The sequence below is a fragment of the Hakea prostrata genome, chromosome 4 (assembly GCF_041222555.1).
Source record: "Hakea prostrata isolate BN-2017 chromosome 4, UWA_Hpros_2, whole genome shotgun sequence".
NCBI classification, from domain to species: domain Eukaryota; kingdom Viridiplantae; phylum Streptophyta; class Magnoliopsida; order Proteales; family Proteaceae; genus Hakea; species Hakea prostrata.
Window position 1 is genome coordinate 52987481 of NC_142603.1, and position 11433 is coordinate 52998913.

General features: G+C 39.2%; 1 protein-coding gene across 1 annotated transcript; it reads left to right on the forward strand.

The window, feature by feature from the left end:
• Window positions 1-3909: 3909 nt before the first annotated feature.
• Window positions 3910-5777, forward strand: LOC149019568 (putative galacturonosyltransferase-like 7). The gene has a single exon (XM_089153547.1). It carries the CDS (start codon window positions 4360-4362, stop codon window positions 5461-5463), a length of 1104 nt encoding a protein of 367 aa, XP_089009673.1. The 5' UTR covers window positions 3910-4359; the 3' UTR covers window positions 5464-5777.
• The last annotated feature ends 5656 nt before the right edge of the window (window positions 5778-11433 follow it).

Consider the following 11433-nt stretch of genomic DNA (forward strand, 5'->3'; position numbering starts at 1 on the left):
TATTCATTCCAAAGAAGTGAATATGAGAGTTACTTCCCCAAGTAGTGGGGATGTTAGGTCAAGGGGGTTTATTCACATTAGTGGAGGAGTGACAAACCATTGATTCTCCATTAGTGGAGAATTGATTCTCCCCTTGTGAGGAGGTGTGGTTTGGACCTATATAAACCCAACCCTTCCTTGCATATTGTGTGGAATAGAGACACTCCTCACTCACACTATTTGTTTTACAAAGTTCATTTCTATCTTGAGTTATCTAAGTGTTGTGCTTTAGCTTTTGGCTCCTTGAAGGGACTAGAAGAACTACCTCATCTTCTAGTTGGAGGTTGCTTTATCTTGGAGGTGGTGGTGCGAAGAACCCTTGGTAGTAGGGTGCATCAATTACCTTAAAGACAGCATCAAGGTGTGACTCAACCTCATCGATCGGTGGTTCGTTCGGTTGCAACTTCAAGCTCTCCGGATTTGCTAAAGACGATCTTCATCTCTCAATTGTATTGCGATTTCATCTTTGTATGTTTGAAGAATTTGTAATACAATTACCCCCAACAACAATCTTTCAAATGTTCGTGTAAATTCCCAGACAAGTTCTCAACAACAACTGGTTTTGTTTGTCAATTTCAATATTTGAAACCCCAATAAAACTAATATTGTCATGGAAACCTCTGTAGATTAAGTTTTCCAATTGGAAAAGAACTGAGTTGCCAAGCAGAAAAGCGAAAACAAAACAACGAAGAAGGCTAGAGAAAGAGAATCATGGTTTGGGTTGATTTGGATTATGTTGAATCAGCCGTGTTTAAGCCGGTTTAGATTTTTCAGTAATTTAAGGGCAATAATATAGAAGTATTCGTGACATACATATGTTAAAGCCACTATAAAGATTATGTCAAGAATTTCAGTGGACGTTTACAAAAAAAAAAAAAAAACAGAATTTCAGTGGACGACAAGTAAAAATACTCGGCCCTTGACTGCCATGGCATGAAATGAATCTCATTGCTAACGAATCTCATCACATATGTAATAGAATGAGTCCGGATCTTCGACGGTTTCCCAACCACACAAACACGTGGGGGCCCACAGGTGAAAAACATGTTTTGAAAAAAAATTTAAAATTTCAATTTTCACCTGTGGGGCCCACGTGTTTGTGTGGTTGGAAAGTCGTCGGGGGGGAGCACAGACGGGGTGAGGATCCGGACTCGAATAGAATAGCGTGAATGACGTGAATTCATCTGCGCTGTGCTGCCCATGTTGTGCTGTTTCGAGTAGAACCTTCTAGTTCTAGGCTTCTAGCTTTGCTCGAATAATTGAATCTATCTATAAATCAGTGCAGAGCCGCTGGTTTTACTCTCTCTTTCATGGAAAAATTAAGTTTCTCAAAGCGAAATGGATTAAGAAAAGTATAATATCTTGTTGTTCCATTGGCCTAAAATGAAGGTGTTGTCATTGTTGGCAACTTAAGTGGGCTTTGATGTGGTACAGCAACACACAAAAAGGTTCCGAGAGAAAGAATCCAATTTAAATAAAGAAAACTCAAGAATCCCGTTTTTGAGGGTCTCTGTCCAGTTTTGATCAACCTCTTCATCGGATGGTCATCCAGTGTCCGATTGAGCCGATTTTTGGAGGAGAGCTTCATGACTTCTTGATTTTCAAATCCAACGGTGGGATTGTTCATTGGAGATCTCTAAGTTAGTCCGATTTGTACGTCAAAACACTCCTTGGTTAAGTCAGATAGGAACTCTGAGTTTGATTCAAACTCGGGTTTAATTAATCTATAAAAAGAGAGCAAACTCCAGCAGAAAAAAATAGGACATTTTGAGGAGCTTGGGAAGAGTGTGGAGGTCAAACCAGAAGACGTTGGTTGGCTTTGGAGATCTGAAGCTTGGGAATAAGAAGTCTTTTGTTTTGCTGAACAAGAAAAAAAGTGAAAGAGAAGGAAGAAGAAGCAACAGAATAAAAGAAGGGAACATGGTTGTAGTTACTTACTTTCAAGAAAGATGATAAAGGGCTGTTGTTAGCATGTCTGAAAAGTGCAGCGAAAGTGTGGTGGGCCCATAACCCAAGAGAAACAAGTATTGTTACCATGCATCTTACACAAGTTGAGGTAACCCGTATTCACAAGTTATTGTCTATTATTTTCTAGGTTATGGTTAATGATGAAGAACCTAGATCATGAATGTAATTTGGGGAACTTGAATTATTGGTTTACATTGTGACCTAACAAGTTGGAGCTTGTCTAGGGGGTTGGGGTTGGTGCCCTTGTCTGAATTGCATTTTAGACTATAGCAGGGATTGGTGTTCCTGGACTGTTGTAGCAGTCAAAATATATAGGAGTGTATTGAGTAATATACGAAACCCTAGGTAGGGTATTACTCCGTGGATGTAGGCAATTTGGCCGAACCACGTAAACTCTGGTGCATTGCGTTTTTGGTTTATTTTTTTTCTTTGTTGCACATATTGGAATGCCTTGATTGCAAAGTGGTACTGTCTGGTAGACCCAGCCACATTGTGGTGTGTGGTGGACGTGTCCTTGTGCAGTTGATAGCTACGAGAATGTTCTAATTAATTTTGTTTCGAGATTAAAGAAACTTCACATTGAAGTGAATTTTTTAAGACACTAATTCACCCCCTCTCAGTGTCAATCTGGGAATAACATATCTAAATCACGTTAATAAGAAATTGAGAGAGATCCGTGGAGGCACCAACTCAACTATACATTGAACGAGAAGTGAAGGAAGAAAAATGACTATAAAAGAGATTAAAATCTGCTGGAGAGACCAGAAAAGTCTTCATACCTCAACGACTAGTATGAAATCCGCTGCTGCTGCTGCTCTTCGACTTCGACCACCACTCATCTGATGATGATTTCGTTTCGCAGACGGCTCCTGCAGTCGTACACACCTGCTCCGGCACCTTCTGTCTGTCCCTCTTTAATGAAATTTTCTTCAAATGAAAAAACCAGTAGACTATAGACTAGGGACTTTAGCGAACCACCAACTTGATTTGCTGGAAAATACGAAAATAGCGTTGCCACTTGGTACTTGCTCGTACAGGACCAAGCCTCAAGATTTGTCAGACCCTCCTCGGCTACTGCCGCCCCCAACCCCATATATCATTATTATTATTTGACAGAGGGTTTTCAATGCCAAACTCTGAAAATTAATTAATTCACTCTTCTCGATTACCCCCGATTTCAATTCCTGTCTCCACCAATTTCAGTCACGGATTTGCTTTATTAAGCATAGACAACATTTCGGTGAGCGAAACCGATACCTGAACCCGTGATTCTGGTAAGAAAAAAACCTATTTTCTCACGATTCATTTTTTTTTATTTATTAAATTTTGCGGAAAAAAAAAATTTACTTTCCAAGTTAATAGAGGATCCTGTAGATCCATGACCAAAATATTTGCCTCCCTAATCGCACTGCAAAAATTACGCGAGTGGACTCATCACAATTAATCGATATCTCCTAATCCTACCTATCGACGGACGATTCCACAACAAAGTTTTTGAGTTCTATGACTTCTATCGTCTAGTGTAAAAATATTCGAATTAATTAATATGGATTGTAACGTTAATGGTTGACTAACTGTTTTTTCTACATATTCCAACTCACCGAAACGCTATTTTAAACAAGTAGAATCACGATTTCACCCCTCTAAATTTGAAGCAGTCATCGTAGGACGTGTGTGTCTACGTATAGGATATAAATGTCATTGCAACTGCAAGAGTTGAGAAGGACAAACAGCTGGCACAGGGTGTTTCCTTTTCAGTTGATAAGAATTTCTTAATAATCCCAAAAAATATAAATAAAAATAAATAAATCCTTCCCCCTTCGCTTCCCACACCACCATTTCTTTATAATAAATTATGGTCAGAATGTTAGATTTGTATTATGGAAGCATTATTCCTTATTATTTGGCGTTTGGTTAAGGGGTGTTTGTTTCTCTATGGTGGGGAGAAAAGCAAAGCTGGAAAAGGAAGGGTTGGGAGGATTCTTACTTGTTCCCTGCTGGCTGCAGGTACAGCTTCTCCAAACCCCGAACCGAACAACGCCGAGCCAAACAGAGACACAGAAGAAACGCGGCGGCAGAAACAGAATAGCAGCTCTCGTTTGCGCACAATAGCACCCGCCGCCGTCTTCTGCTTTTTGCTTCTCCTCCTCCGCCTCCGCCGCGGCCTTCATGGATTCTGTTCGCTTTACCTTTCATCCACCTTTCAATATCCAAGCTTGCTTCGCCTGCAAGGTGTCCGATTTCTGAAAGAGGAACCTCATTGATTCCTCTTTCGAGTCCCTAGCGGTCCAGCTATCTTCTAGATTCGCGGATTTCTGCGGTTTCTAATTAAGGGAGAAGGAGAAGGAGAAGATGCTCTGGATCATCAGATTGTCCGGTTTCATCTCCGCAGCAATGGTGATGATCGTATTATCGCCGTCCATGCAATCATTTCCTCCAGCCGAAGCCATTAGATCCTCCCATTTCGACGGCTACCTCCGATTCCCCAGCCAGAATCCTGCTGTCGATTCGTTGAGCCAATTTTCCTTCAGAAAAGCTTCGGTATTTCGCAATGCAGATGAATGTGGCTCCGCCGACACCAAAATCACTGGCCAAATGACTGTCTGCGATCCTTCTCTTGTCCACATCGCCATCACGCTCGACATTGAGTACCTACGCGGCTCCGTCGCTGCGGTTCACTCTGTTCTTCAGCACTCCATGTGTCCGGAGAACATCTTCTTCCATTTCCTCGTGTCGGAGACAAATCTAGAAACCCTCGTTCGGTCTGCGTTTCCGCAGTTGAAGTTCAAGTTGTATTACTTCGATCCAGAGATTGTGAGGAACCTGATCTCGACATCGGTGAGGCAAGCGCTAGAACAGCCGTTGAATTACGCTCGGAATTACCTTGCTGATTTGCTGGAGCCGTGCGTCCGGCGAGTGATTTACCTGGATTCCGATCTCGTCGTGGTGGATGATGTGGCCAAGCTATGGCAAACGGACCTCGGTTCCAGAACCGTTGGAGCGCCGGAATACTGTCATGCCAACTTCACGAAGTATTTCACGGCTAAATTCTGGTCGGATAAGCGATTTGCAGGCGCTTTCGTGGGAAGAAATCCATGTTACTTCAACACAGGAGTGATGGTGATGGATCTGGTGAGATGGAGACGGTTTGGGTACACGAAGAAAATCGAAGAGTGGATGGAGATTCAGAAAAGCGGCCGGATTTACGAGTTGGGCTCGTTGCCGCCGTTCCTTCTTGTGTTCGCGGGACACGTGGCGCCGATCGAACACAGGTGGAACCAACACGGCCTTGGAGGGGATAACATTAAAGGCAGCTGTCGTGATCTCCACCCCGGTCCGGTTAGTCTTTTGCATTGGAGCGGCAGCGGCAAACCGTGGCTCAGGCTCGACTCGAACCGGGCTTGCCCCTTGGACGCGCTGTGGGCCCCTTACGATTTGTACGGACCTTCACCGTGAAGTTCCATTCAAGCCCTTAACAACTTCGGTTCGGTTCTCTCTCTCCTCCCTAATCTTGTGATCGAATATCTTTTTCTAACCTTTTCGCTTTCCTTTTTTCTCTTTGGAGAATGAGATTTTTATTTTTTATTTTTTGTTGGGTGGGGAAAAACGTGTTCAGTCATATTTGTATTCTATAAAATAAGGAAATGAAAACAGTACAGGACATTCAAATTCAATTGGCCTTTTGGTGTCCAATTCTTTTCAACAGCTGGAATTGGTAGAGTCAATTCAATTTGTTAATTTAGTCAAATAAAATTATATATAAATTAAATTTGAATAATAATTATTTAACTAAATATTCAATTATGTTAGTGGGTTACTTCAATTTGCAATTACTAGCATTTCAGTTTGCAATTACTAGTTCTGGGTTTTCTCCTTTTGTATTTGATTCTCCACATTTATGACAAGTTCTTGAGAAAACGTAAAGATTTTGAAAAGAGAAAGAAAAAAGAATCCAAAGTGAAAGGACCATCATGGTAATTCCAGTAGATGGGACCATGGGTCAAATTATTTATGAGAATTCATGTCTTGCGCAGCAAATGTTTGGCCGGAAATATTTGTATTGGGTCGGCAGTACAGCTCAAAGCTTCCATATCCAAAGAGGAAATAATTTTATAATAGTAATAGATGTAATACATATTCTCTTTCTCTCTCTCTCTCCTCTCTTGTGGGGACCTTACCATCCTCAACGTGGGTAACTGCTCTTTTTATTTATTTATTTATTTTATTTTTTTAAGAAAGTAATGGAATGCAGTAGTGGTAGGGGCACTCTTACGCTCTGCTCCCTCTTGCTAGACAATGTTCAGACTTTTGAGTTTGACCTATACAACGTTAGTTTTGTGAACTACCAATACAACCACTGGTTTAGTCAATGTAGCCCCACCGGAGGCCTAGTATAATTCTCAGAAGTCGGTAGTGACCCATGCCTAAACTAAAGAGCGCACAACTGTCCAATGTGAGAAATAGAGGAGCAGGAAAATTCAAACCTGGAATATAAGAGCCGTCAAACCACTTGAGAGTAAGCTACCACCTCCGATGGTACGTGGATAGCTGATATTCTCTATCATTTACTTATGCTGCTACACTTGATAAAGTGAGTGTGGATCATCTCGCTTGATGGGGTGTGCTCCCCCATTCAACACCACAATGAGTTATAACTTACAATGCATACAAATCAAATAAGGAGGATTTCAACAGTAACACTTCTCCCTCAACTCTTTATCACCTCACACCTTTGAGTTTTTTTTCTTGGAGAAGGAGGGATCTGGGAATAAAGAAAGGCTTCTTGAGTGGTAGCACCTTCCTTAGCCAGAGCATCAGCCACCATATTGGCTTTCCTATGGACATAAGAAAAAGAAACAAACTAGCATTCCTGTGACAGTCCTTGGATATTAGAGATGATAGGAAAGATTTTCCATGGCACCTCCGTGAGCTGCTTCTTAAGGATAGCAATTAGGGCAAAATTATCACTTTGAGTTGCTTCTCCCAAGCACCAACCTTTCTTCTTGGCTTCTTCTCCCCACTCTTTTGTTTTCCTTCATGGCAAAGCTTTTAAAAAATCCTCTTACCTTTTTGTTTAAAATCGTGCTTTACAAGAAATAAGAGGTAGCTTTACAATCACAAACTATGTAAAAGCCTACTAGTAAAACATAATAAAACATTTTTTGAAAAAATTATCATCTAATCTTGTGGACCCCTGTAATTTGTAGTCAATAGCTATCGAAGAGATGATACGAACTCTGATAAAGTTAATGGGTTTTCTTAGTTTTCTTGATATAATGCAAGACAAAACAAAGCAAAAGAGAGACCCACAGGCCACCACAACCCATAAAAGAGTCAAATTCTAGTTACTTGTAATGGTGTTGTGTCATGTTCTTGAGCTTCGTGATAGACTAATGGTGGGGAAAGGAACCTTAGAAAGACATTTGTAGAAATTGCTTTGAAGAGGAGGAACTGGAAACATTTTTGGGTTGGCATTATTCAAATTCAAATGGATTAATTGTCGTCCACGCCATGAACTCTTCAGGTGGGGATAAAATTCTCTGTTCGATGTGAACCTGCTGCTCAGCTCATTAGTGCTATTGCTTCCATTTGATATTTTCACATGCTTTCACACAAAAATGTCAACTTGATGATTATTCAAATAGGTGACAACTAGTATCCAAGTCTTCTTTGAATTAGAATAGCATTTTTTCTGTTTCCAATAATTCTTGGGTTTATAAAATCTAAGATAGATAGATATTCATTGGATGTTCACTGCAAGTCTGCAGCACATCCCAGCCTAGCTTCAGCTCTGTTAATTTAATTTATTTCCACTGGACTCCATGGACATGTTCTTGCCAAGAAATCATTAAAATGTATTATTTCTATGCATCTTTTATTTCCCAATATCTTAACAAACATTACCTTTGTCTGTGTCTGAGTTATTTTTGTTTGTTTCATCATATATATATTGAAAGAAAATAACAACATGGTTGACTCTTTGACTAAGGGATACATGCAGGACTCTACAATCTATATCTACTCTATGAATTTATGACCTTCTGTCTCAAATTTCATGTCCTAATTAATAATAATAAGTTCTATGGATTTCTGAGCAATATAATCAATGTGTTTCTTTTAAGTGTTTAATAATTCTATAGAATTATCATAAAGTGAGATATGATGTTTGGTGAAAAGTTTGGATTATTAAGAAGCAAATACAGATAAATTCAGTATGGTATAACCAAATATCCTAAGATAAATGAATAGCAAAATTAGAATCGATAAAAATAAATTAAGAATGACCATATTAGAGTTAGTGTAGGAGCAGGTCCAATAAATGGTACGTTGCAAGAATTGTTTAATGTGGCATGGCCAAGTTCAATGGAGGTCTTTAAATGCACTTATATGGTGACTTGATTTAACATAGATAGCAATTGTTTTTTTTTTTTTTTGTACAAAAGGGCTTATTAAGCCCAGGGATGGGAATATTAATATATCTTAACAAGAGTCAAACCCACGACCTCTTCACTAAAAGGTGTTGGTTTCACTACTAGAACAGCTCTGCATTGGCATATAGAGAGATCTAAAAGAGCTTGTGGGTAGACATAAAATAACGTTAGGAGAAACAATGAGAAAGATATGTTGGATTTTGTAGGATCTCAAATATGGGATGGAGAAATCCGGATGAAAATAAAATACAGAATCCGACGGTCTCCATATGATCCGGGTTTGTGTTTTATTTTTCTGGTTCCCTACCTCCACTACTCACCTTCTTCCTTTTTTTCTTTTGCTCGCCATTTCTATCTTTCCCGTCTTGGCTTTAATAACCAGATCTAGGGTTTCCCCTTAGTTCTGTTTGTTTGTTTTGTTGTTTTGGTTGCAATACTTTTTTTTTTTTTTTTCACATAACAACTCCTTTGGTTGCAGCGTTTCTTTGGTACACACGCAGAACAACTCCAACTCTGGATACAAGTTCTTCTGTGTCGAACTTGACAGGTACGCCTATACGCGCCAAGCCGGATGGGGGGTCCGAACCTTCTCCGCATTTCGTCGCAACCATCCCCCCCCCGTTTTTTCCCCCTTGAGGCATTTTGTATGTCCCCATTTGTGGATGTATGTAAGTCTCCCTTTGTGGGTGTTGATGGCTTTCTAGTGTCTTTGTTCTAAGGATTTTGTGGACGTGATCCATTTTGGGCTTGACCCAACCCTTATCCTACCTGGTGGCATGTACGGTGGGGTGGCATTTGCCGCTCCTTGGCTCGGTTCAAACCTTGTGTACTCATGTAGTTGTGTTTGTACTTTTTTTAGTTCTCTGAATGAAGTACTCTTTACGAAGAAAAAAAGTAAACAAGGTTTAAAGTATCCCATGATACCATACGATACTAGTCAACACGTATTCATTCATATTAGACACAACCGATATGATACATCTCGATACGTCTCTCTATTGAATTACAGATAAAATACATTAGTTAGTACAACACAATACTTGATACGAAACGATTTGTCTTTTAAAATCACCTGACTAATACGATACTCGATACCCATACTTTAAACCTTAATTGATTATAAAACAATGTTCTATACAACCATTATTTTTTCTCATAACATGCATTCCATTGAGTTGGGATAAAGCTGTTTACTATTTTTTTTTTTTGGTGCAGTCGCTTTTCTATTCATCACGCATTGCTTGTGGTTTTTTTTTTTGTTTTTTCATCAAAACAATAAGTAAATCATAATCACATAATGGAAGGAATATGAAGGAGAGATTAATTACCAAATATCAGAACAACTGCAGGGTTAGGGGTTAGCAGCACTGGCAGATTAGATGGAGTGGGTAGTTCACGCTTTGAGAGTGTAGCAACTAAATAAGATCCACTATAAATAGAATTACCAAACGAATTTATTGCAATTAAAGTATTTTAGATTAATATAACATGGTCTGCTCATTGTCTTAGGTCTCCTCTCACATCTCTACAGATACCAACGACTGGATGTTCTTAGTGTTGAAGGATTCTTTGATTTTCTTTCTGCTCCCCCAAGCCTTGGAGGAGATCCTACAAGCGGAATTTGTCTAAGGTTGTTGTCGGCTAGTTTGTTTTTTATTTGGGTCTTTGATCTCGTTTATGTATATATATTAAAAAAAAGATTTTATGTATATATATATATATATAAAAGATTAAAACAACACAAACCATTTCCACATTCTTTTCACTAAAAAAAAGTAGAGATTTTTGTAGGGTGTTCACTTAAGTTGGTCTATTAAGTGGGCTAAATTGCACGACGCCTACTCTACATTTTTTGTAAAATTACAAATTACCCACGATTAACTTTCCTGTTAATTTGAAACAAAAAATGATCATTTTGCTCATAATGCGTTGATAAAAATAAATTTTGTATTTTATAGTTAAGCATTTTAAGTTTTTAAATTCACAAAAAGAAGCCCCTTCCATTATGCGCCAAATTTTGGTTTGTTGCACAAAGTGCTAGCCTCTCGGAAGCCGCCACCGCTAGTTCGGAAACTAAACTCTGAGAAGCACTAAGGATTGATAGGTGAGTTACCCCTGCCAATCTCGGGAAGTGAAGGTTGAGAAGTCCATCGAGTAACAATCCTGGGAAGAAACTAACCGTGGAGACAATTGATGTTGGTTGTTAGATGACCAAATACGATTCCCAATGATTCTCATCGAAGGGACCAACACAAAAGCTTACTTTTGGCGTGCTTGACATGATCTGTATAGGTCTCTGCAAAAGCTAATACTAGAAGTGACATGTCTTGTTATGAACTCTTGACAAGCCGACGGAAAGTAATAACCAAAGGGATTTTGGCATGTTGGCATATCTCTTGATAAGCACAGATTATTAAATGCATATGTATGGTGCATTAAATGTTTAATTTTATGTTTTGGCATGCATGCAACTATATAAGGAGTGACTCGTATCTGGCAATAATCATGCCAATAACTGATGGTCGAGAAGTCCATAGATTCAAACATTTACTCCTCTCCGAGAGGAATTGTGTCAAAAATTCAACTTCATCATCAGATACGGCTTTCTGTCCACTAAGGCGGCCCGCTCTCAAGAGCTTTCTTTGATTCACAAATCCTTGGTTCGACACCTTTCTTGGCTGAACCAGAACAAAAACACTTTGGAATAACAGGAGGAAATGAGAGAGGAGAAGTTCTAACCTTTGAATTGAGGAGTCAGAGGCTTCGCTTTGTAAATTTGTAATGATACAAAAATCATATTTACAAATACATTATATGCAATATGGTCATTTTAGTTTCAAATTAATAGAAAAGTTAAACGTGAGTAACTTGCAATTTTAAAAATACAAAGTAGGGCACCGTATAATTTAGCCTATTTAAGTAGACAGCCAGAAATTATAGGCCCACTTAAGTGGTCGCCTTGCAAAAAACTCAAAAATCTATTTGTTGGCTATAT